Below are 27,174 nucleotides of genomic sequence, written 5' to 3' on the forward strand. Positions count from 1 at the left end.
ACTTCCGTCGGTGGTCGTTCTCACGCTCGAGCCCCGTCAGATATCTCATTAAATGATGCTTTGTAGAAGCCTTCTTAAGAGCAGTAAGTACAACGTTGGGCTCTGTGCGATTACCAGGTGTGTATGCGACAGCGAGGCGCCCCGACATCCTAACAGCACTCGATAAGGACGTACGGTGGGGCAGGTTATCATCGTCTTTCTGCCGCCACTATGTCTTGGTCAGTCAAGTGGTCGCGTCCCCGCGTCATTCTCAATAGCACGTGTGCATGCCAACAATGGCTTAAACTCAGATGGTGGCACCTGACGTGCTTCTTGCCAGACGCTCTTCGGAGTAAGCTTTACCCATCTAGTACCGAACGGGGAAGACATTGACGGCTCCGCTCGTCAACAAAGGAGTCTCCTTTCTTTCCCGTGCTCGAATCTTCCAAGTTCGCCTCCGCGGAACCGAACAGCTTCGCTAGTTGACTGGTCGGGAACTGGCTACAAGCTCAGCATCAGCTACATTAATTGCGCAACACACATCATCATCATCATCATCAGCCTGACTACGTCCACTGCAGGACAAAGGCCTCTCCCATGTTCCGCCAGTTAACCCGGTCCTGTGCTTGCTGCTGCCAATTTATACCCGCAAACTTCTTAATCTCATCTGCCCACCTAACCTTCTGTCTCCCTCTAGCCCGCTTCCCTTCTCTGGGAATCCAGTCAGTTACCCTTAGTGACCAGCGGTTATCCTGTCTACGCACTACATGCCCTGCCCATGTCCATTTCTTCATCTTGATTTCAGCTATGATATCCTTAACCCCCGTTTGTTCCCTAATCCACTCTGCTCTCTTCTTGTCTCTTAAGGTTACACCTACCATTTTTCTTTCCATTGCTCGCTGCGTCGTCCTCAATTTAAGCTGAACCCTCTTTGTAAGTCTCCAGGTTTCTGCTCCGTAGCTAAGTACCGGCAAGATACAGCTGTTATATACCTTCCTCTTGAGGGATAGTGGCAATCTACCTGTCATAATTTGAGAGTGCTTGCCGAATGTGCTCCACCCCATTCTTATTCTTCTAGTTACTTCAATCTCGTGGTTCGGCTCTGCGGTTATTACCTGCCCTAAGTAGACATAGTCTTTTACAACTTCAAGTGCACTATTACCTATCTCGAAGCGCTGCTCCTTGCCGAGGTTGTTGTACATTACTTTCGTTTTCTGCAGATTAATTTTAAGACCCACCTTTCTGCTCTCCTTGTCTAACTCCGTAATCATGAGTTGCAATTCGTCCCCCGAGTTACTCAGCAATGCAATGTCATCGGCGAAGCGCAGGTTACTAAGGTATTCTCCATTGACTCTTATTCCTAACTGCTCCCATTCTAGGCTTCTGAAAACCTCGTGTAAGCACGCGGTAAATAGCATTGGGGAAATTGTGTCCCCCTGCCTTACACCCTTCTTGATTGGTATTCTGTTGCTTTCTTTATGAAGCACTATGGTAGCAGTTGATCCCCTGTAGATTTCTTCCAGAATGTTTATATATACTTCATCTACGCCCTGATTCCGTAGTGTTTGCATGACGGCTGATATTTCTACTGAATCAAACGCCTTCTCGTAATCTATGAAGGCTATGTATAGTGGTTGGTTATACTCTGAGCATTTCTCTATTACCTGAATGATAGTATGAATGTGGTCAATTGTTGAGTAGCCTGTTCGAAATCCTGCTTGTTCCTTTGGTTGATTGAATTCTAATGTTTTCTTTACTCTGTTAGCAATTACCTTTGTAAATAGCTTGTATACTACAGAGAGCAAGCTGATCGGCCTGTAATTCTTCAAGTCCTTGTCATCTCCTTTCTTATGTATTAAGATGATGTTAGCGTTCTTCCAAGACTCTGGTACTCTTCCCGTCAGGAGACACCTCGTAAACAGGGGAACCTGAACATGGCAACGTTTAACGCTAGAACCTTATCTAGTGAGGGAAGTCTAGCTGTACTATTCGAAGAGCTAGAGGGTGTTAAATGGGATATAATAGGGCTCAGTGAGGTTAGGAGGACAGATGAGGCCTATACAGTGCTACAGAATGGGCACGTCCTTTGCTACAGGGGCTTGGCAGACAGAAGAGAACTGGGAGTGGGGTTCCTAATTCACAGAAACATAGCTGGCAACATAGAGGAATACTATAGCATTAATGAAAGGGTGGCAGGTATCGTAATTAAACTGAATAAAAGATACAAAATGAAGGTAGTACAGGCTTACGCGCCTACATCCAGCCATGATGACGCTTCAGTTGAAAGCTTCTATGAAGACGTGGAATCGGCAATGAGTAAGGTAAATACACAGTATACTATGGCGCAACACACAACACACCCGTAATTGTTGCATCATACTAACTCCTCCCCCCTCAAGAGTGTTACTGTATACTCAATGTCCAGTAACGTGATACAAAACAATGAAAAAAAGATCGCTCAAAACAAACTCACTCACGGTGCGCGCACGTGCGTGAAGCGATTGTCATCTTAAACTCAACCAGAGAACTTTCGTGTTCTACTGCAAAATAGACGTAGCAACATATATACATATTGCGCGAACCCTATCGGAAAAATTGCCATGGTGGATACTGGAAAACATGGTGGGAGTAGTGGAAATAATAGTGGGCATGGTGGAAATAATAGTGGGCATGGTGGAAATTATGATGGCTATGGTGGGACGTAGTGGAAAATATGGTGGTTATTATTTATTTATTTTATTTATTTAATAATACTGTCAACCCTCCAAGAGGGTCATAACAGAGAGGACAATACAATTACATACATAAAAAATGTACAAGGTACATAAAGTTGCGTAACACTCGGCACTTCACAATGAAAACAGGTATTTCATTAATACAATTCAGAATACAAAATAACAATTCAAAATTCACTGACATATTCCAAAATAATGGACATGAGGTCGCTTACATCAAACTCAACAATCTCGTAAGTGTGCCTCTACAGCATTTTCGAAGTCGGTGACATTGTTTAAAACAACAATTGCGTGTGGTAGTTTGTTCCACATTTCTACGACATCCGGGAAGAAAGAATATCGAAACATGTCAGTATTTGTTTGGTATGGTTTTATGACGCAATCGTGGTTAGTTCGGGGATTTATTTTGCCTGGGGGGTGTAAATATTTGAACTTATCAATCTTAAGTTGATCGTGAATTATTTGGAAGAATACCTTCAGCCTATATTTTTTTCTCCGCAGTTCAAGAGTATCTAAGTTGCATCTCTGTAACATCAGCGTGACCGATTCCTTTCTTCGGTATGTTGAACAAATAAAACGCGCCGCCAGTCTTTGTATTCTTTCCAGCTTCTTCTTAAGGGTCGCTTGATGGGGACTCCAAACAACGGCTGAGTATTCTAGTATCGTCCTAATGAAGGTGGTGTATGCAATATGTTTTACGTCACGCGATGCATGTTCCAGTTTTTTCCTCAATATGTACAACTTTTGATAGGCTATCGTGCAAACGTTATCTATATGTTCAGTCCATGACAATTTTCGCGTAATTGTTACCCCGAGATACTTGAACTGTTGCGCATGCACCAACAAGTGTCCACCAATGCTGTACGGAAAGGAATGGATAGTTTTCCTTTTACTGATGTGTGTATATGTAGATTTAGAATAATTTATTGACATTTTCCATTTCCTACACCAATTATCTAACTTTTTCAAACAATTCTGAACTTTCAATTGATCATCTAACTTGGTAATTGTGGCGTAGATTAGGCAGTCGTCTGCAAAAAGTTTAACATGGACACCCTCTTCTGCCGCCACACTACTGATGTCATTGATATAGAGGAGAAACAATAGTGGTCCCAATACTGAGCCTTGGGGCACCCCTGAAAGTACAGCTAAAGGATCTGATACATGGCCATCCAGTTTTACTACCTGCGTACGGTTTGTTAAATATGCTTCAATCCATTTTATTACGAGCTCATTTATTCCTGCATTACGTAATTTGAAGATTAATTGGACATGGGGTACCTTATCGAACGCCTTCGCAAAATCCACGCAAACCACATCAACCTGTTGTCTTATATCTACAGCAGCCGCAAAATCATGGATTGTTTCTATTAACTGTGTCACGGTTGATAACCCGGTCCTGAAGCCATGTTGATAAGGATACAGCAAAGTGTTCTGATCTAGGAACCTGAGTATATGTTTTGCTATTATATGTTCGAACAGTTTGCAGGTAACTGAAGTAAGTGACACTGGACGGTAATTTGTAGCCTGTTTTCGGTTGCCTCCTTTAAATACAGGAATGACGAATGCGGTGCGCCAATCTTGTGGCAGTGAGTGCATTGTATATGTTTTTTGAAAGATGATAGTCAGATAATGTGACATCCATTCTGCATATCGTTTGAGGAATACAGTTGGAATACCGTCGGGACCGCTCGATTTTTTCGTGTCCAATTTGAGTAATTGTTGAAATACGCCTTTCCTAGCTATTTCGAGTGTTTCCATTGGAACAGTGGGAAGAATTCTTAAGGCTTCTTCCGTACTCGCTGTAGTTTCCAGTGGGTTAAATACAGACTGAAAAAAGTTGTTGAAATGGTTTGCTATCTCATCTTTTTTTCTTATAATGTTACTACCAACATGAATTTCATCAGCTGTTTCTTTCCTGTCGCTAAAATACCGCCAAAATTTCTGAGGTGAAGACCTGAGGAACTCACCGAGGTTTTTTTCAAAAAATGTTTGTTTAGATGTGGCCAAGGTACGCCTGAGTTCAGTTTTTAAATTTCTCAGAACCACTGGCGACGTGCTCCCCCTACGCAGTCTCTTAAGTTTCCTCTTCATATGAATTATATCTCGGGTGATCCAAGGACTTCTCTGTTTCGTTTTTTTAACGCGTGATGGAACATATTTGGCTATGCAGTAACATATAATACATTTGAATTCTTGCCATAGCTCTTCTACTGATTTTAAACCCGAGATGCTCTCGAAATTATCCAATTGGATCTCCAAATAGTCAAGAATCGATGTATCGTCAGCCCTAGCATAGTCTTTAACTTTTACTGGCACATAGCTCTTTACATGTCTCAATGCTCGAACAGGCAGATCAAGACAGATCATCCTGTGATCCGATATACCATCTTGCACCATCACCTTGTAATCATTTAATTTATTTGATAGGAACACCAAGTCTAGTATCGACCTTGACGTCGGCGTAATTCTGGTATCTTCAAGCACTATTTGTTTCAAATTGTAGGTAAACATAATTTCTAGCATTTTTTCTGCGTTTACTGGCTCCCCACCACTGTACGAAAAATTCTTCCAGTTTATATGTGAAATATTAAAATCCCCAGTCAATATCAACCTAGTGTTCCCATTTACATGGGCACATAAAAACTTGTTCAAGGATTTCAGAAACTCAGGGGAGCTTGAGGGTGGCCGATATACAACTCCAATAAGGAAAACGGTGCTTTCACATGTTATTCTACACCAGAGAGTTTCTGGTACTTCGCAATCAATCAACGAAGCATTAAGAGAACCTTTATAGATTATACACACCCCACCTCCACGTGAGTCTCTCTTTTCTAAATATGTTGAAACTGGGAGGTACAACACAATCATTCGGTATATTTTCATGCAACCACGTTTCTGTTATCGTGGTTATGTGAGGATCGTGGGAAAGCAATAAGTACTCAAGGTGCGTAGTCTTGTTCACTATACTGCGAGCATTGAACGAGAGCAATCTTAGCTATTTTTTTGGTGCCTCAAATGAGCTGCCTGGGCTATCAGATCCGTTTGCCTCAGTTAATACGACGCGCTCACTTCGCTTCGTTGGAACAGTACCACGTTTGCCCGAGTGCAAATAGCGCTCGCCTCTGACGTCATCCCATGCGTATATGTCATCGTTTATCCTGAGTTTATCGTGTACGAGAACTACTTTCGCACCCGCCTCCCTATCCAAGGCAGCGCTTTGCCATAACTTCTTTCGTATCTGCACTGTTTCCTTCGCATAGTCGTTGCTTATTCTGATCGAAGTTCCCTTTAGTTTTGCGCAGCTTTTAAAGATAGTATCCTTTTCCTTGCTGTCGTAAAATTTCAGGATCACGGGCCTTGGTCTATCACGATTTACTTTTTCGATCCGGTGAATTCTTTCCACTGTAGTAACTTCTATGCGAAGAACTTTAGAAAAAATGTCATTCACAATGCGTCTTTTTAACACTTGCGCAGACTCGTTCGCGCTCTCAGGAAGGCCAAACACCAAGAGATTATTTCGTCTGCTTCTATTTTCGTAATCAATTAACTTGTCATTTTGCTCTCGAACGATGGCCTCCAGTTTATCCATTCTATCTTTCATTTCATCAAACATGGATATTACACCCTGTATCTTATCTGTTTTAGCATTCACTTCTGCAATTTCTTTCCTGATGTCGTCTACCTTGCATTCCAAAGCATTTTGTTTTTCGAGAATTTCCTGCAAAATGTCAGCAGTCTTTGGGCCTGGATTTTCCTCAACATCACCAGCCATCAGCAGTAACAGTACTGACCAGCAATCGTTCAAAATAGCACAACATCTACGAGGGCACGGCAGCACTAACAAGTATCTATTATCACTGCGATACGTAGAGCTGTAACTAACCTGCAATAGCAGCAACGGTGTTTTAGACATCTTGTTCGCCAGCCAAGTGCCGTGCCCTCTGAAGCCGATGTTCTCGCGTTGTCCCTTTTTAAGACTGGTCGCTGGTGACGTCACACCCGTGGCAGCAAGTCCAGAAAGTGCGCACTCCAAGCTTCCATTTTCGCAACGCTGCGCATCGACGAAGAAAAAGCAGCCTCCGTCGTCGTCCACAGGCATTCCGACGATAAACCATGGCAGCATCTGCAATAGCAGCAACGGTGTTTTAGACATCTTGTTCGCCAGCCAAGTGCCGTGCCCTCTGAAGCCGATGTTCTCGCGTTGTCCCTTTTTAAGACTGGTCGCTGGTGACGTCACACCCGTGGCAGCAAGTCCAGAAAGTGCGCACTCCAAGCTTCCATTTTCGCAACGCTGCGCATCGACGAAGAAAAAGCAGCCTCCGTCGTCGTCCACAGGCATTCCGACGATAAACCATGGCAGCATCTGCAATAGCAGCAACGGTGTTTTAGACATCTTGTTCGCCAGCCAAGTGCCGTGCCCTCTGAAGCCGATGTTCTCGCGTTGTCCCTTTTTAAGACTGGTCGCTGGTGACGTCACACCCGTGGCAGCAAGTCCAGAAAGTGCGCACTCCAAGCTTCCATTTTCGCAACGCTGCGCATCGACGAAGAAAAAGCAGCCTCCGTCGTCGTCCACAGGCATTCCGACGATAAACCATGGCAGCATCTGCAATAGCAGCAACGGTGTTTTAGACATCTTGTTCGCCAGCCAAGTGCCGTGCCCTCTGAAGCCGATGTTCTCGCGTTGTCCCTTTTTAAGACTGGTCGCTGGTGACGTCACACCCGTGGCAGCAAGTCCAGAAAGTGCGCACTCCAAGCTTCCATTTTCGCAACGCTGCGCATCGACGAAGAAAAAGCAGCCTCCGTCGTCGTCCACAGGCATTCCGACGATAAACCATGGCAGCATCTGCAATAGCAGCAACGGTGTTTTAGACATCTTGTTCGCCAGCCAAGTGCCGTGCCCTCTGAAGCCGTATGCTGGGACATACTGGGTGGTATGGTGTACAGATGATGGGTAAAGTGGAAATGATGGTGGAAAGCAGGGGCTAGATAGTGGGCAATAATGGGACACTCTGCCCACCATTGCGATAATGCTGGAAAGCCCTAAGCATATGGTGGGTGGTGCTTATTATGGTGGGCTACATGGTGTACCAAGTTGAAAAACTCTTCCCACCATTGCGATAATGCTGGGAAGCACTAAGCAGATGATGGGTGCTGCTTGTTATGGTGGGCCACATGGTGTACCAAGCTGAGAAGCTCTGCCCACCATCGCGATAATGCTGGGAAGCAGTAAGCAGATGATGGGTGGGCTTATAATGGCGTGCAATTTATATAGTGTACAAAGCTGGGATCTGCACACTACATGTCCTACCCCAATGATTTCCACCAAAAGTTAGGCCTACTGACCGAGCCCGTACAATTGTGTTATCCGTGCTTCAGGGTTTCAGAATACATGATTACGACGATTAAGTATGACAATACAGCGCAGCCATATGGCATCAATGAACCTAAATGAAGCATTTTTCATTGTGTATGGTGTCCGTTCAAGAAGCAACAAACATCGATGCGACGCGATTAAAGCACTCCCAGAGAACGTAATTAAGTGTCTTCTCACCGACAGCCGCCGGTCACACTCGCCGGCACTTCTCTAGCTTTTGTACGTGAACTCAGACGTGGCAATTCGTGTGCTTGGTGAACCAATATGATAGCGTAATGTTTCCGGCACACTGCATTCGTTTTGGCCAAGCCGTTATGTAGTTGTTGCTTTAGCGAAAGAGCTACAGCATTGCGCTGGCGCGACCGCCCTCTACATTGCGTGAAAAGCATCCCAATACTCAATCAAATAAATTAGGCGGGCGTATCTATGGAATGAGCCTAGAAGCGTCATAAAGCGTGAGCAGATGTCGCCCTTTAGAACGAGCGCGAAACGGATATTAAACTTGGCAGACCCCGCCGGTAAACTGTCGCTGCTCCCCAGTACACTTGTTTTTTTTTCTTGAAGTTGTGAATTGCAAAAAATAGCACTAGTGTCATTAACATAGTGGCAATCGTTACAGGCCGCAGTTGCTTGTGTTTAATAAATGTGCAATATTTAGTAGCCGGTGTAGATCTTGTCTATGTTGTGTACACGACAAACATAACTAAGTTGAACCTTAAATTTGTATGGCAACTGAGTATTTAACACGCAATCAACGTTATGTTGGCGTGGCGCAGTGGTTAGCGCCTTCGAATGGGAATCCACAGGTTGCACGTTCGATCCTCCGTCGCGCCTTGTTTTTTTCTTTTTACGGGACGGGTGCTTTTATACCGTTTTTATAGAATTCTTTTTTATTTTTTGTGGCAGCTCGTCACGGTGATTCTGACGTCATTTCGCGCTCAAGTGTTGCCGGCACTGCAGCACCCACCATACCCACCATGCGCCATGGTGGGCGTTTCCCACCATTCACCCACTACATTAATCCACTATAATGGTGGGTGGTGGTTTCCACCATGCCCATCATTCGTTTTTTTCCGATAGGAAATGGTCCTCTCAAAGGAAACACTCTCGTAATGCACTACAAGGAAGAACGCTTTCTGAATGAAGTCCACCGTGCCAGTCAGTTTGAATTGACTTGAAACTGGGAACGCGCGCCGTGCATTGTCTGGCGGCATAGTGTCTTTTAAATTCACATCACATGGTCATTGTCCCAACACGGCAGACCCACCCTATGCGGCCTCCAGGCCCCGCATGACACACTGAAAGGGAGCGACGAACGCAGTGCTACGGGTATACCTCAGTCTCAACATATCGCACCACGAAAAAAAAAACATAATGAACTGGCCTCACAAACGCCACCTTATTTCATTCACACAATTATCCCTACACAACACATCTAATACACCTAAAAGCAGTTCTACCTCTTAGAGGCTAGCTCGTATCTAAAGAACCACACAACAAAAGAATGTCTTTTACAATGGAACTATTAGTCTGTTTAACACCACGCATAACGTGCGATGCAAACTACTTTACAGTCTTAAAATATATAGAAACCACTTCAGTTGATACATATCAACAACAACATCAAAAACAACAAAAACTCAACCATTTGAAGCAGACAAAACCTTACCTTGCCACTAAACAGTCACTATCATTGATTTCAATGATCACCCGAGACGCGAAAAAGCATCAGCAGCCCCGCTCAGCGCGCCCCAATGTTTCACGTTCGCATCTCATTCAACTGTGAAACTCCCTTTGTGACTGGCTCAACCTCTTACTATAGCATGTGACTAATCGTGCACATTCACCTATTGTTTGGGAGAGGCAACCTCTAATTGCCCTTTTTGATGCGTCCGTGGCGAAACAAAAAGGTTTGCTGGGGTTGACTGCCGTCATTCAGAAAACAACGCGAAGCCCTCTAGCACAATCAAATGCTACTTTTGCCTCTACGTTTCACGGCAGTGTGTTCGACACTTTCAAACAGCCGTTACTTATAAATAACTGACTTTTCACTATAAGCCTTTCACGACGTCACCACCCTTTGGTAACACTCCATACCAAAATACTAAAAAAGGAAACAAAAAACTAGTCACTAAAATAACTTCTATCCGTGGCGATTACATGAAAAAATTGTTTCAAAACTAAAACAAAATCCCAAAACAAAAATGCATTCAAAAATGTGGTAGTTGAATCCTCTTAGGAGCTTACGTCTCAACTTCACATTTGAGTCGCACACGCGATGGTCCTAACCCGACGACTTTTATTTTCGAACAGGGAATACGCAAGACGTAAAACTCTTTCGTTCGACCGCTCAACCGCAAAACTTGCCGCCTTTTAACGCGCTTTCTCGTTTTCTTTTCTGAGAAGCTACCGCAGCAAGAGTTGCCATGTGCTCGGTGCGACTCTGGCACCACCAATTCGTGCGACAGTTTACTGTCTAATTTCTCTCTATGATACAGCAGCCGTCCATCAGTTCCCTTGACATGCAATCCCTCTTTCACCTGACGCCGCGTATCAGCAAGTGACTCATTGCGTTCGTCTTCCCCGTCGCGATAATGTCCACAAAATGCACCAAGCCACTCGCTGTCCACAGTACATTCTGCAGCAGATTGGCGACTTTTCAACTGCGCCTGCTCCACAAGTAACGCGGACTTAGTCGTTGGCGGCTCCCTTGCTCGGCCGTCTCCACTGCACATTGCACGGTGTTAGCGCTAGGGCTAAAACCTTGGTCAAATGCTTTGCCTCTCTCATTAATGAATACTGTTGTGGTCTAACTTCCCCTCTTACACAGCTGATCTCCCTCGCATCATGCTCTTTTAGACCATTCAGTCGCTTTTGCCGGTGGTGATGGAGACATTCGTGATCTTTCGGTGAAAGCAAAACGAATACACTCGAAGCCAACTGATTGGTCACCGCGCAGCGCAATTTCACCAGCTCAGCAACGATTCCTGGCGAGACCGGAAGTCCGAGAGGTACGCACACTAGACGTGCGGTCACACCTTGCCCAAAAGCATCAGTTAGCTCTATTGTGCCACTGCTCTCACGCAAAATCTCAGCGGATACCTCATTCGCCCGTATCACCATTATATCCACCCCTGAGTCAACGCGTGCGAAACAGTGCTTGCCTCCCACAAGAATCTCAATGTGCGGATTCTTCATCAGCGAGTTTCTCATAATCGCAGAGGGTCTCGATGGTGCGGTACGGCTTTCCCATAATCGCTTCTTCTGGGATGCCATGCTCGAAAGTTCGGCTGTATTAGCAGCAGTATCACGAGAAAATTGGCAATCTCTCTGAAAGAGACCCCGTCTTTCGCAGCCAAAACACGCTCCTTATTTGGGGCTGAAATTTGCTCTGGCAAAGGGTCTCGATTGCAGCGCATATTTGAAATTTCCTGATTCTGCACCACGGTAAATGCCCTGTCTGCTGTCGAGGCTTTCTTCAATGTTGCCGGCCAACTCCGCAATATCCTTGGCCTTCACCAGTCCTTAACTTCCTGCTGAATGACCAGTAAGCGGAGATTACTTGGCATTAACTGCTTTAGTCTGTCAGCTATAAGCAACTCTTGAAGACCTCCAAATATCTCCACCTCTCTACTGCCGAAGTAGTATGAAAACATAGTCTGCAGGTGCACCGTCACTCGGTTCCAAGACTCGCCCTCCTCTCGCTTGTTTTCCGCAAACATACGGTGGTACTCGCTTGAAGTCATACGCATCTTCTTTAACACTCTAGACTTCAAATCCGAGTATGGCATCACACCATCTTCTGCTTGATTGGCAACGAACGTGCTCATCTTTTCACTTATGAATGGCAACCGAATTGTGCCCTGAATTTCTTCGGGTATGCCTAACGTCACAAAAAGGGCGTCCACATGTTTGAACCACGCTGGAATTATCGACTCCTTAGTGGGCATAGGTGCTAGGACTGAAACTGCACCTTCACGTACAGTGCGATACCAGAATGCTGGTTCCCGTTTTCCGGCTCTTCTGACAAAGCACGCCCCGATTTCATTTTCTCTAGCTCAAGCTTGAGCTTGAGCACTTCTATCTCAAGCGGCATCTCGTGGGTGCGATCCAATTCATTCATAGTGTCGCTTTCTATCGCATCTCTCTCTGAATGCGCGATCTCCTAGAGTGTGCCTGAACGCAAGGGCACTCAGTGAGCAAAAAACAATTTGGCGCCTCGAGAGAGCACGAAGCAGGCCTCATCTTGTAGTGATGCGTCACCCGATTAAGTTGACTGTTGGAACTGCGTCCGTCTCGTCACCAATGCTAGTCGCCATGACCACTTCCAATGCAGCAGGTCTCCGACAGATGAGTCCTCTCGCTGACTCGGTCTGTCACATTGACTGTCCCTGCTGCTCTGCTCCTGAAGCAGCACCCTGCCGCGGCCCTGCGGCAAGTCCATCACTGAACTACAACCTTTGGCTCTGCTATCGTTCAGTGACGCTCAGCGCTCTTGCTCTGCCCAACTCCAGGCTCCAATGTTGACCGGCCGGCTCGTACCGAATGCCAATGCTGCTTCTCGCAGCACACCAGCATGTCCCGAAGCAGCATGCGTCTTGTCAGCTTCCTCTCAGCGAGCTCTCCACTCCACGTCGACTGCGCCAGGTAATTTCCTCCTCCTTGTCTAGCTTCTACACTAGCAAAGGATGGAAGATGTTTGAGGTTCAGAATGGGTACCCCCGATGACTCGTGTGCACGGTGGCAGCGTAAAGGAATAGCCGTAGTCTGGTGAAGAAACGCTCTATTGCAGCCTCAGGCGTAAGCCCGAGTCCAAGCCCGAAACTCTGCTCCTCATTTCAGATTCAAACATCCTCTTTTTCACCTTCAGTTGAACGGAGGCTCTTCACACAAGTCAATCACAAGTGTGGGTTCACATTGCCACAATCAATTGCAGGTACAATTTCATAATAGACACTGCATTGGTAAAAACCACATTACCAAATACAACACGCAGAGGGATAGGTTTTCCGCGTGTGACACGCTCTCCCATGCCAGGCCATGCTGCCTCCGTCGGCCGACTTCCGTCGGCAGCCGTTCTTACGCTCGAGCCCTGTGAGCTCTCTCATTAAATGTTGCTTCGTTGAAGCCTCCTTAAGAGCGGTGAGTACACCATTGGGCTCTCTGCGCTTACCCGGTGTGCATCCGACAGCGAGGCGCCTCGAAATCTTAACAGTGCTAGATAATGACGTACAGCGGGGGAGGTTATGCTGGTCTCCCTGCCGCCACTATGCCTCGGTCAGGCAAGTGGTCGCGTCCCTGCGTCATTTTCAGGCACGCGTGCATGCCAACAATGGTGCAAACTCAGACGTTGGCGCCTGACCTGCTCTTTGCCAGGCGCTCTTCGGAGTAAGCCTTCCCCTTTTAGTCCCGAACGGGGGTGACCTTGACATCTCCGCTCGTGAACCATGCGAACGAAGAAGTCTCCTTTTTTTCCGTGCTCGGGTCTTCTCCGTTCGCCTTCGTGAAACCGATCAGCTTTGCTAGTTGACTGGTCGGGAACTGGCTACGCGCTCTGCATCAGCCGCGATAATTGCGCTACACACAACACGCCGGTAATGGTTGTATCATACTAAATATGACGGTAAACTGCTCTAACCCCTCGTCTCATTACTTCCTGTTAAGGCTAACTTAAATGCATTGTACGCTTACGACCCCATTTATCGTGCGGTAACGGCAAGTCGCAAAGACCATGATCGACTCCTGGCATCTTAGCTCAACTAAAACCGCCATTTCGTCTGCCACCACCGCAACACACCTTTCAGCCTTGGTTCCCTGGTCGTTCTCTGGCTGACCTCATGTCTTGTGTGCCAGTGAAAAAAATTGGCCACGTTACACCACAAATCTCGTCGCAAGACGATTTATAGTCTGCCCCGCCGCGGTGGTCTAGTGGCTAAGGTACTCGGCTGCTGACCCGCAGGGCGCGGGTTCGAATCCCGGCTGCGGCGGCTGCATTTCCGATGGAGGCGGAAATGTTGTAGGCCCGTGTGCTCAGATTTGGGTGCACGTTAAAGAACCCCAGGTGGTCAAAATTTCCGGAGCCCTCCACTACGGCGTCTCTCATACTCATATCGTGGTTTTGGGACGTTAAACCCCACAAATCAATCAACGATCTATAGTCTTCCGCAAGGAGAGAGTGAACAAAACTTTTATTTGATATTATGCGCGAGAAAATTGGTGAATGCTGTTCAGGAGGCGTGGCGTTAGAGTGCCTCAAGCATGCAGCGGAGGCGAACGAGCGCATCAAGCCACGTCACACGAGAGACATGAGCGCTATCTAGCAGTTATCCTGAAAAACGGGGCGCACACCGTGGGCGCTGATTGATATGTAGGGTTTAACGTCCCAAAACCACCATATGATTATGAGAGACGCCGTAGTGGAGGGCTCCTGAAATTTCGACCTCCTGGGCTACACCATTTCCGCCTCCATCGGAAATGCAGCCGCCGCAGCCGGCATTCGAACCCGACCACCGAGGGCGCCCGTCTCTGAGGTGATAAGGTGTAGAACGTAAGGCGACAGCTTGGTGCCACCACCGCGACGTCTCAGCAAAGTGTTAGAAACACTTGCCGTTTCGTGCAAGCGTCGCATGGCCAGCACAGCGTTATAATGGCTACGATCCTTGAAAAACTTATGTATGGCTTTTTAGTAAAACGTGCCCATACATAATAAGGACGTGTTGTTATGGTGCCTCAGATATGCGTAATAATTGCTTTTTGATCGGCAATCGCACAAGTATGAACGCTGAACCTTGAGCAATACTGGTGGGTGCTGCGGATGAGGTAAGTCGTTTAAAGCATCGTTTGGTCACTTTGGTGCCGTTAAAAGTACCCTTCGGACGGACAAACAGACAAAGCTACAGGCTGACAGACAGACAAAATTTTTGCGTCGAAGGTACCCAAGAAAAAACTGCTCCCGCGCTAAGCTGGGCCTTACGGGGTTCTCACTGAGTTACCAAACTCGCCCACGAGATCTCGCCACTGACCCCAAGCTTTCGTCGTTCTCACCAGCTACTGGGACTTAGCATGTTACCCGACTAAAGCCCTTAAACGACGTTCTCTGATGCAACCCTTAGAGAGTGTGCTTTTACCGTCAATACTTGATCTTACGTTGGTTTTTGAGGCACTTTTCACTAGAGGGTGCCACTATAGTCGCAGAATACGTGTGTCGGCCATGAAACAGATGGCGTCGCTCTTGTAGCGCATGACCGCTGCCCGTCTTCCATGTTGTATAAACATAGTGTATTCTGCAACCCTGTGCGTAACGAAATATGTTTTAGAAATTATTTTTATTATTTAAGTTCATGAACCAGATGGAGCCCATATGGACGGTGAAAACAACTCGCAGCAGGCATATCAAATGCGAAGTAGATCAAGTTCAGTCTGTTACACCAATGTCACTTTCAATAAACAGATGCGTGTTCATCAGAGACAGGAGGTAAGTTTTTGTGTTTGCGCTACGTATTTTCTGTGCTACTCGTTGTGTTTCTTCATCGCAGGTGCGACATGGGAATACTTGGAGTGCTTGATACACAGCACAAAGAGCGGATGACTATATTTCACAGAGGTAAGAAAAAAGCATACGCTTCTTCGAAATACTCAGGATCTGAACTGAAGCATCACGACTTCCTAGATAATATATTCACAATTATTATTGGTTCTGAACATACGTACGAGACTTCACAATTTAACGTTGCGAACTTCAATCCCCAACATGTGTTCTTAAACGAATGTTTAGAATGAGTAACTTTTCACTACCAGATACTCACACAGGCACATTTATAATTTTTAGATCCTAAATAATTTGCTGTTTTTACATGTGACATCGCTTTTAAAAGCAAATGTGTACATTCATAGGTGCACGCTTTCTTGCCTATTTGGAAATGTTCAACAAGCAGGCATACGTGACTGAGCAGTGAAAGCCTATTGCAGTAGTCAGTCTAGATGTCAATCAACGTACTTTTTTATTTACCTCACACAAAGACTTCACTTCAGAGCCCCTCTTTTGTGTCGATGTATCGTAAGATAATCCCTCGATGGACATGCGTTCCCGCAACTCATAAGCAAAACGGAGCGGAATACTGTTATAATAAAATATCGTTTGTAAGAACTCGCTTAACTCGAACCTACATGTAGCCTAATCTGAGTTCTGGTGCTTTTAAATCTTTGTGTATTTCTGTGAGGAGAAACTCCAGACAATTCAAACAGGTCGGTTTTCATGATGGTTAATTTGAAGTGCAGAGCCAGCTATTTTTGTCACTCTATCCAGCAGACTGCCATAGGTTCAATACTTGTTGCTGAGCAAGCCAACGTGCTTTTAATATACATGAAAAAGAACGAAACAGCGTCACATTTTATCAGATACGTCTTACGCTGTGCTGGAGCTCTTGGGCAAGTTATAACAATGAGCACATGCATTCGCAAAAGAATAAACGCAAATTTTGGAGATATCTTAAATATTTCATCTCAATGACCACCTTTCATGGCCCAGAGAACACGCAAAAAAGGCCCCAATTAGTTCAAAGTCTGATTGCGCTAACTTCATCATGCTAAAACACGTATGCTGGTGCTTTATAGCGTCATACATTTTGAGGTTACGGCACTGCTGATATGAATGCGTGCCGGTGTTTTTTCGGCGTGTCAATGCATGAAAAATAAAATTTATTTGCTGTAAAAATATACGCGAAGCGAATGGATGAAAAGATCTACCACTAACGTGTAGTACCGCATAGTTCACAATAAGTTGTGCTGACGGGGTTTCTTCGAGGTGGTTTCTGGCCTAATGTTTGTACATTTTAGCACCCACCCACTGGCTCGAACGCCGCTTAAATGGAGCAATTTTAGGTTCCCCTCAATAATTTATTAATCAATTTTTTATTTATAGTATAACGCCCACTAGCATATCTTACTTGGTAGTAATTTTGTAGTTAACGCGTAGTACAGCTGGATCTTAAACAAGTAACCTTGTTTACAGTGCTGCGCTCTCAGAATGTACTCTAGAAAACGTGGGAGCTCAGGTTCGAACGCAAAGCATTGCTTTATTTTAAAAAGGAGCGCTTTGGTGCACCCGATTTCGTTGTGCTTTGGCGAAGTCTGACCAATGAAACGACAACCTTATAACTCCAGTGCATGAATCATAAAAATGAACGTGCAGTTCATTTTAATGCTTCCAAGATATCGGAGTTGTTTTAATATACACGCGATTACCACATCCCTTAGTCTACTTCAGCCGGCCGCCAAATATAATTACGGGAAGGATGAAGCTACACCAGCATTTCGGGAACCCTAAATGGCCTCACGAGAAAACGTAGTAACGTAAGCATGTGCTAGCCAAAGTCATAGACGGCTGACGTAAGAGGCGCAAGAGGGATAGTCGACAGTTATACTAAACTAGGGAACTGTTACTCGCTGCTGGCAGTATTTTGAAGCGACAGTTGCAATCAGCCTACACGAGGTGACATGCAACACACTTTAACCTCTGTTACGGACTGATAATCAATATTACTGCGTGTTGTTCAGTGCAAACCAATGACGTGTTGGACATGCGTCACAATTTTAAGGCAGCGTATGGTAAATTAAGAACCGTAGTTACATGTCGAATGCGTCTTGCTTTTTCTTATTCAATTTTTTGACGTAATGCACTCAAATATCCTCTAATGCATGCATTGAACATATTTCTAATATTTCTATCTCATGCGCGTTCCTCTGCTGAAGTTTATTTGATAGGTGTGCGAATCATAACCAATGTGTCGTATGAATGCGTGCAAGATTAACCCATTCGGTTATTTGACGTCCAGAAAGGTATCATTATTCACCAAGTTTCCAGTACTCAGCTTATCTGCTGCGCCTTGACAGCTCAACACGCGAGGCTCATAATTTAAAGCGGCCTACGAACTTCATAAATTGGAGTTCGTCTTTCTGGAGACGTCATCTATTCACTTGAACGCTACCGGGAGTCTACCTTTACGACCATTTTATTTTCACGTTTTAGCTTTGGTGTTACAGTACTGGACTTAATTCAAACGTGTACTCTATATACAACCAAGAAAAGTTTGTAAATGGTAAATATTTTATTTGTTTCGTTTTTCAGGGACTTTGAAAAGAACTGAAAGTATACTTTACATGGCGTTTGACCATTCCTGCAGTGTTCTCAAGGTCGAGTCACTAATAGATTGTACGTGCTTCTATCTTTTTTTGCGCTGTAAAAGATCGTTGAACCATTAAGTGTTCTCGACTACAATTTCAAAACAAATACAAGCTCCACTTGCAGCCAAAACTACCTCAGTCGCAAAATGTTTTGCATATCTATTCCACCTAATCATATTCGCTCGTTTTTGTGACGTCAATTATCTTTCGCGCGTTTCGGATAGTTCGTGGTTATGCAGTTGTCGCTCATTCATGCCACCAGTTTTTTAAAACTTGAACGCCTTAGCCAATGTCATCAGATATACCATCGGTTTGAAATCAAAACTCGGTATGTAAATAAGAACGACAGTTAGTATTTTTTACAAGTTTACACAGACATTACAAAAAGACAAGTACGTGCAGTCGTAAGGACCGAAACTTGCGCGAATCTGTTCCCTATAGGTGGTTTACAAGCGTTCTGTGGTTATACGCTCCGAGGTTTTCTCTATTATAAGGTTGTAAGCGAATGTTACAAAGTATGCCCTTGGGAACGCCGGTCTAGATAGTACATTCACGAAGTGAAGCAGCTGTCATTCTTAACCAGAGCAAACAGATGGGTATTTACAGCGAAGCCTGCTGAGTTTCTGTGTTTAGGTTCACTTTGGCAGCACGCCTGACAGTTTATAAATTGAAGAATGTTCATTAGGAATGCACAAATGCTCAGAATCTCGTCTTTAGATAAGTACTGCTTCAATGATTGTGTTCTTCATTGAGGTTAAATACCAAAATACGCCTCCATCCTGGTGGAATGCCGTCAGACCTATTGTGATATTCTTGTTATAAGTAATAAATCGCTTCTTCTCCAAGTTGTTTGCCATAGTTCAAGCTGCTGTAGTTCTTGCTTAGTTCTGATTTTTTAGTGCTCTGATGTATGCAAAGTGATATCAGGACATTTTATCATTAACCTTGACCGTATCGTGTATTTACGCGCAATAGTGTATAAGATATTATGCACAATCAGAACAGCTCTTGACTTATTCACTGAAATTGTGCTGTATGGGTATGGCATGAATATTTACAGCATGCCGGAGTTTCCAAGAGCAGCGAACACAAAATACCTCATCACAAAAGCACACCTTTCGAAATCTTTTTCTGATGAACGATTGCAAAAACGACCTGATTATGTAGTTATTGAAGTAATACACAGCACAAGAACGAAAGCCTGCTGTAGCATGAAGTGCGATAGCTTTCGCGTCCATCAACTCGTCAGACATTTATTGCGAAAGAAATAGTCATATTCGTGGCGCAGCTCCACAGCTCAGTATAAATGTCATGCGATCAAGTAGAAATGATGTCTTGCATGTCCCTCGTCATATATTGTCGGATGTCAGACTATTACGTCCTGTAAACCTGACACAAGGTAAAAGTGTATGCCAGTGAAAAAAAAGACAGATCCCACGTATTTGAAAATTGACATTATGCAAATCATGTGGAGAGAAGGTGGGCGTGTCGTAATTCTTTTTGTGTGACACATCAGGAAATAATGCTAAAAAATAGGCAGATCGCACCTGCAGAGGGAACCGATGGTATGCGAAACACGAATGAGAAAGGTTGATATTTTTCTTTAAATTTAAAACAACGTTACGAGGCGGATGTAAATTATGCCGTACATAACTTCCATGTCATGATTATCATATTTGTATGTGTCATTTACCTTCGTCATCTGTTGAGGTCACTTGATACTAAGTATGGTGTATGTGTAGCTAGCGAAATGGCCGCGAGCGCTCTATGATCGTTGAATGTAGTCATGTTTAAGATGACACGCATATTATGATTATCATGTTTGAGCTTGTCATTTATATTCGTCACCCATTCACGTCACGTAATACCAAATTGGATGGATGTATAGCTTGTGAAACGGCCAAGAGCACGCTATGAGCGTAGTATGACACGCACATAATCACTATCATGTTTGGACGTGTCAGTCACATTCGTTGTCTATTCACGTGACGTGATATCAAGTTTGGTATATGTGAAGCTAAAAAACAGCCGCGAGTGCATCATGACCGTGGTATGTTCTCATTTTCTTATATGGCACGCGTGTCGTTATTCTCATGCTTGCACCAGTCATATATCTTTGTCATTCATCAACGTTACGTTACTCTATATTTGGTTCATAAGAGCTATCGAAATGGCCGCGAGCGCATCATGAAGGGCCTTGTATACTTCCACGTAACTTTGACGAGCACGTACGAAGGGCACAGTGACGCTGCGCTAGCAAAATGCACGTCAGGGTCGACTGTTGCGACCTGCGTTCCTCGGCGTGGCCCGGCGGGACCGGTGCGAAATGCAACATGCTGCATGACGTTACCGAGTTGTACCAAGACTGCACTGCGTCTGCCTCTCTTCATGATGGAGGGACGCCGGGCGCGCTGAAGCTTGCTTGCGTCAAAGCAACGCAGCACGGTGCGCGCCTGCAAGTATCGCCGGCGTTGACGTGACGAAACGAACGCCGGCGCGCATGCACGCCGAATCACAGTGAAGTGTATTGCCACCTTGAGTGTGGCATGTAGTCATGTTCCTACATGACACGCATTTCATCATTATCATTTTTGCACAGGTCACACACCTTCGTCATCCTTTCCCGTGGCGTAATGAATGGATGGATGGATGGAAACAACTTTGTTTACACGTCCTGTACAGGGAGTAGCCACTTGCCTGGCAAATCCCACGTTGGGACTGGGGGGTCGAGCATCCTAGCCCTGTTATGGGCGTACTGGACAGCCAGGACTTGGAGGTCATCGTGAGACTTTATCATTCCTGTAAACCTTTCCCGGGAAATGCCACGGCCAAGCGACCCACATTCCCAGAACATATGATCAAGCGTGCATACTTCTTTCTTACATGCCTTGCAAACAACATCAATATCTTTTATATCGTACTATTCTTTTATCTGTGGCGGTGAGTAATAAGACTGAGCCTGTAATTGTCTAAGTGTGACAGCTTGCGCTTTGTTTAGTCTACTTTGAGGGGGTGCAAACTCTCTCCTTCCCAGGTAGTATTGTTTAGTAATTTCATTATGTGTCATGGGCGTATCCCTATGTAGATTTTTGAATCCAGCAGAATCAAAGCCACGTTTAAAAGCGTCCAGATCAGTAAGTTCGCGGGCAACGCTGTTGGCCAATTCCTTTGGATTCATGAGAATGTCATAGAGTGATCCAAGGTGCGCTGGGAACCAATATATGTAATCTGTATCAATGGCCTGTTTACTATTAATAATTCGAAATGCTTGTGGTGTGATCCTGCCCCTGCTTAAGGTTCTGATGGCTGGTTTTGAGTCACTCTATATCTCGGTGTATCGATCATCCGTCAGGGCCAACGCAATAGCAACTTGTTCAGCAACTTCCGGTTATGAAGTGTAAACTGTGGCGCAGTTGGTACACCTGCCCTGGTGGTCAACTACTACCACGGCGAACTTTATTCGGGCTTTATATGAGGCTGAGTCAAAGAAGCAAGCCCCGCTGCTTCCTTTATCCAACTTCTTTAATGAAGCCTTAGCCCAGGCAACCCTCCTGGCGACGTTGAAGGTTGGGTGCATAATTCTTGGCAACGGGGCAACGATGATGCTCTCGGCAAAGTCCTGTAGTATCTTGGTGCACGTCTCCTTGTCTATGATAGGGTTGATCATGATTCTATCGAGGAACAATCTCCCCATGCAAGTGGTAGAGAGTCTTGCTATTTGTGACCTTTCTTGAGCCTCCGCAACTTCTCTAGTCGTGTTGTGTCCTAACTTGAGCAATTTTTCAGTGCGGGTGCGAAGCGGAACACCCAGTGCACTATTGATGACTTTCTTGATCACCACGTCGAGCTTCTTTGGTTGGGTTTGTGTCCAGTTATACGTAGAAGCCACATTAGAAATATGACATAGCACGAAAGAATTGATCAACCTGATAAGAGTGTCCTCTTTCATGCCTTTTTTGTCTTCCTGCAAGTCTCCTGATCATCCGGTATGCATTCTCTGTCTTGAAGATAATTTTATTGAGCGCCATTTGATTCGTGCCATTTGCATCTATAAAAAGCACAGTACCCTCATCGTGTCAACTCTGGGTATATTTACTCCGTTTTTGGTCAATTCATGTATGTCACTTTCGGATAGGGGCTTCCAGCCCTTAGGTCTTTCCCCTTTCTTTTTTTCTGTGAAGTAATAACTCCAATTTCTCTGGGGAGCACCTGAGACCAGCGGGCCTCAAGTATTCCTCCACTGTCTGCACCGCTTCTGTGAGTGTACCTGTCCTTCACTACCACCAGCACACCATATAGTAAGGTCATCAGCATAAATGATGTGGTGAACGTTGCTGATATTGCTCAGTTTTCTGGACAGGCCGATCATGCACAAGCTGAAGAGGACTGAAGAGATCACCGAGCCTTGAGGGGTTACACGATCACCGAGTTGAACCACGTCGGAGTTGGTGTCTCCTACCCTTAACCTCGCCGTACGTGCCCCTAAGAAAGATTTTTTTTAATTATACATTTTCGATCCAAGTCCAATTTCCTCTATCGTTTGAAGGATGTATTTGTGCCTAATGTTGTCGAATGCTTTCTCAATGTCTAGTCCGAGGATGACTTTGGTATCTCTAGAGTATCCGTCTAGAATGTCGTGCTTAATCTGCTTCATAGCATCCTGAGTAGGTAGTGAGGATCTTAAGCCTAACATAATGTAGGTGTATATGTTGTTGTCTTCCAAGAAATCCTTAAGCCTGTTAACAATTGCATGTTCCGCAACTTTTTCTACACATGAAGTTAGCGATATTGGTCGCAAGTTCTCCAGACTCGGAGGTTTACCCGGTTTCGGTTTTAGTATGACTTGAGAAAGTTTGCATTCATCTGGAACATCACCCGAATTCCATGCATGTTGGTGACGCCATCTGGGCCAGGGGCAGACTTTCTGTTTAACTCACTCAACACCCTTCTGATTTCAGATAAAGTGATGGGTCGATCCAGCTCCGGCTGAGGGGCTTACTGGTATTCCGATCGTGAAAAACGTTGTGGCTCCTTAGTGACAGGTAGGTACTTGTCTATGAGTTGTTTAGTAACTGTTTCATTGTCTTGATTTTTAAGGGCTGTGTGTATGGCCCGGGCAAGACAGTGTCTCTAGTTGGACCTGGTGCCTTTCTCGTCTAGGCGGTGCTTAATAAGTTTCCATGCTTTGCTGTTCCTGATCTGCCCATCAATCGTTTCACAAAATTTATCCCACATCTTATTACATAGAATGGTGCGGTGCAGTTCGATTTGTTTATGGAGTTCTGCTATTTTCTTCTTAGTTTACGATTCAGTCGTTGAGGCCGCCATTTTTAGTAATGGCATGCTTTGCTTCAATTAAGTGGGCTAGTTTAGAATCCATGGCCTCGACGTTAGCGTCAGTGAGAAGCTTTCTGTACGCCGATTTGATATAATTCCTGATGGATTCGCACCACTCTTTGAGGCTTGGTTTGGCAGCATTTGACCCGCTCGGCGTTCTACTTCTGCGAAAGACATCCCAATCAACAACCTCAAATTCTCGAGTGTGGCCTTTCTCAACCTCCAGCTTAACCTTGAGAACATAGTGATCACTGCCGAAGTTATGACCGGTATTTGTCCGTAAGGGATGCTCTACGTTCTTGACAAATGTTAGATCGGGTATGGTGTCTCCACAGACAGAATTGCCGCTTCTTGTGGGATACCCTTTATCCGTAATGAATACAGGTTTTGCTCGTCAGCACGATGCCATAAATTCCTGCCTTTTTGGTTTGTCGCAGTATATCCCCAGGTTTCATAAGCAGCGTTGAAGTCCCCTAATTTGATTAGAGGCCTAACTTCCGCGAGTTTCGTAGCTTTCTCGAAAATTATCTTGAAATGTTGCTTGTAGTGCTTCGGGTTACTGTAAATGTTGAGGACAAATAAGCTGTTGCATCTTTCATTTTTGTATGAGACCGGCACTTATACCTCCACCAGGAGATACTCTAAGTTCTTGTCGCGAATAACTAGATCGTGAGAGATATGTGTCAGCTGCCTATTTACCAACTCATGTAAGCCTCTACCATAGTTTTCGCACTCTATAGCTCTATGCTCAGTAAGCTTGACGTATCCGTACCCAGTTTCTTGGAGTGCTATTATATCCGGCTTAGATTGTAGTGATCTGAGATATTGCTGGACTGTGGCAAGTTTGTTGTTGTACCCCCCGCAATTTCATTGCCACACTCGAAATTCTCTTTTAGTGTGGGCCATATTGGATGTTCATATCCCCTGCCTGGGGAATCATGCGCGCTGTGTGGAATGATGGTCCACACTGCCCTCTTTCGTTGCCGAACATACTCATCATTTCAAGAGTTTTCACTTTTTCGCTAAATGCCTTAAGCCCTTCCCTAGGATCATTTATTGTACTCTGCATTTTTCCCACACTCATCGTGAGCTGTGAGATGCTGTGCATGATCATTTTCATTTTATCTGCAAATGAGGCTAGTGTTTGTTCCATTTCCTCAATGTGCGTTTCAGTATTGTTCAGCTTACTTATGACGGCTCTGCACTTGGCCGACATGGCCACGTCACCCACAGGCGCGGGAACTGGCGTTACCTTTGGCGTATTTTCGTTTTTGGCCTGCTTGGTTTCACTTAAGTTTTTTAATTAATGCTAATTCTGTAAGAAATTTTTGTTCATTTCCTTTAGCTCTTCATTTTTTTTCTTGAGACTCTCTATTTCCCTACTTTGCTCTGGGGGTGGGCCGCAAAGCATGACACCGGTTCGGTTCGTCCTTCATTAGCCCAGACAAGTCATCTGTTGTCGGAAGATTGTCCTCTGGTAGTTTGCGTCTCGTCCGTCATTGCCAATCCTAGACTTTGTCGGCCCACGTCGAACCAATGCCTCCTTCGGATTCTGGGTTGATAAATAGACTCCGATTCCCAGACCTCAACACAAATTCCAACCTGGATGCACTCCTTCTTCTGGATCGGGAGTGATTTCGAGACTGAGACCTGCCGCGAGATGCTGCTGTTGGCTTCGAGTCGTCCATTGGAGCTGATGCCGTGAAGTGCAGCTTGGATGAGTGCAGCTCGGACGAGTGCAGGTTCAACGGATTGTCGACTTGTTCCTTTCCAGCGATGGCTGCCATAGCACTTTCACTTCTTCTTCTGACAACGTATGAAATTGTGTAACGCTGTCTGCACATCTTGTCTACCGTGGGGTGTGGACCACCGCAAAGTTCACATCTGGGTGGACACCTGCGTTCCTTAATCACGTTTACATCGCCACATCTTCTACACACGGTCTCTTCCGGGGTAAGACACACGTCAGCTCTGTGACCCAGCCGGCCACAAGCATAACATATATCGATCTTTTTCATGTAGAGTGAACACTTCTTCAGGATCGAACCATACCTGACGAAATTTGGAACCTTGTAACCGTCGAAGGCGAAGATCACCGTGCTGGTATTCTTCATTCTTTTAACCGCAAGCGGCAAGGGGTCTTTTGGTTTGACAATATTTCTCTCATGCTCCAATGGCCCGTTGGTGATGTCGATGTTTCTTATCACACCTTTGCACTTAATGTCTGGTGCAGCCTCATAGGTGTTGATCTCACAATTGCAACCACCCAGGTCTATCGATCTTATTCTCACGCACCTCTCAGCATTTTCCCGCTCCCGTGTACTCGCCACCATTATGTTCTGGCTGAGGTTCGGGCACATGATGTCTGACGCCGTCTGAGCTAAGCCCAACCCTGCAGCTTCTATGATGGCTTTGCCTACCTTGGTGGAGCCAATCTTGCTAATATTGATGCCGCCACGTTGTCGTAAGATAATCTTGAAGCGATCCTTAGGCATGTAGGGCATGCGGGACGCCCTCCTAACTCTATTTTTTTCTGATTGCCTTTCTCGAATGTTCTAGACGCCGCGTCTGTGGTAGGCCCAGCTCCAGCTGACTCCCCGCCTGCAGCGGATTTGGTCGACATTCGCTTGGAAACTGCTGCTTGCCACCCGTACTCTTCGGTACACTCATCGCGAGATCTGTTCTCTCCGTCCATCATTACTTGTATGTCGAACGCGCGGTCACTCGCCCCCGACGAACGTCACTTGGCGCAAGTCCGTTGGCGTTGACCCGGCTCGGCGTAAGCCTACCTCAAGCACGGCGTCGTCGCACAAAAAGTCTCGTAAACTGACGAAAAGTTCACCCACCACAGTAAATTCATGTAGCCTTGTTCTCCTTGACGTTATGCGTTGATCGATGTATGTCATTTAATGACACACATTGATTAACTGGCGGAAACAGATACTGAGAGTGGGTACCGATATTTTCCTTCCTCACTGTTCGGCGCTTGCGGCATCTCCCCCCCCCCCCGTGACGTGATACCAAATTCAGCACATGTGAAGCTTGCGTAACGGTCGCGAACGCGTCATGAGCGTAGCATGTTGCCATGCTGTTAAATTACACGAATCTCATGATTATCACGTTTGCGCCAGTCACATACATTCGTCATTCCTTCTTGTTTCATATTACAAAACTTAGTAGATGCGAAGCTAGGAAAACGGCCGCGAGCACACCATGAGTGTGGCGTGTAGTCGTGAATAGTCATATGATTGAATCATGACATGCATGACATAATTTTCACGTTAGGGTCTGTCACTTGTGTTCGTTATGCAGTGATGTCATATCATGCCCGTTTTGCAACTTGTTATGTGAATGAAACCACCGTAAGTGCAGTGAGGCAATGAAATGTAAAATATGACATTCATAACAGAGATGCAATAATTTATTGTTATGAGTAGTCACGTATGCTTGTCATGCAGTCATAATTTGACATACCAAGTTTGGTATCGATCTCATTATGGAAACGACCAGGAGAGCTAAAAGTCGTAAGCTGCTAGATAAATAGATGAATAGATATATATTGTC

The 27,174-nt window shown here is 45.2% G+C and overlaps 2 protein-coding genes across 4 annotated transcripts in view; one reads left to right on the forward strand and one right to left on the reverse strand.

Moving 5' to 3' along the window:
- Positions 1-27,174, forward strand: part of LOC142771403 (uncharacterized) — a 65,204-nt gene that overhangs the window by 5,373 nt on the left and 32,657 nt on the right. The window contains exons 2-4 of one of the 3 annotated variants that reach the window (XM_075872881.1): positions 15,429-15,565; positions 15,627-15,694; positions 18,218-18,301. In XM_075872881.1, coding sequence (XP_075728996.1) covers positions 15,429-15,565; positions 15,627-15,694; positions 18,218-18,301 — 289 coding nt within the window. The remainder of the gene's footprint in view (positions 1-15,428; positions 15,566-15,626; positions 15,695-18,217; positions 18,302-27,174) is intronic. The other 2 variants (XM_075872882.1, XM_075872883.1) reach the window with 2 other exon arrangements.
- On the reverse strand, positions 5,577-7,621 carry LOC142772013 (uncharacterized). The gene has a single exon (XM_075874080.1). The coding sequence runs from the start codon at positions 7,588-7,590 to the stop codon at positions 5,713-5,715; it is 1,878 nt and encodes a 625-aa protein (XP_075730195.1). The 5' UTR covers positions 7,591-7,621; the 3' UTR covers positions 5,577-5,712.

The sequence above is a fragment of the Rhipicephalus microplus genome, chromosome 9 (genome assembly GCF_043290135.1).
Source record: "Rhipicephalus microplus isolate Deutch F79 chromosome 9, USDA_Rmic, whole genome shotgun sequence".
Classification (NCBI taxonomy): domain Eukaryota; kingdom Metazoa; phylum Arthropoda; class Arachnida; order Ixodida; family Ixodidae; genus Rhipicephalus; species Rhipicephalus microplus.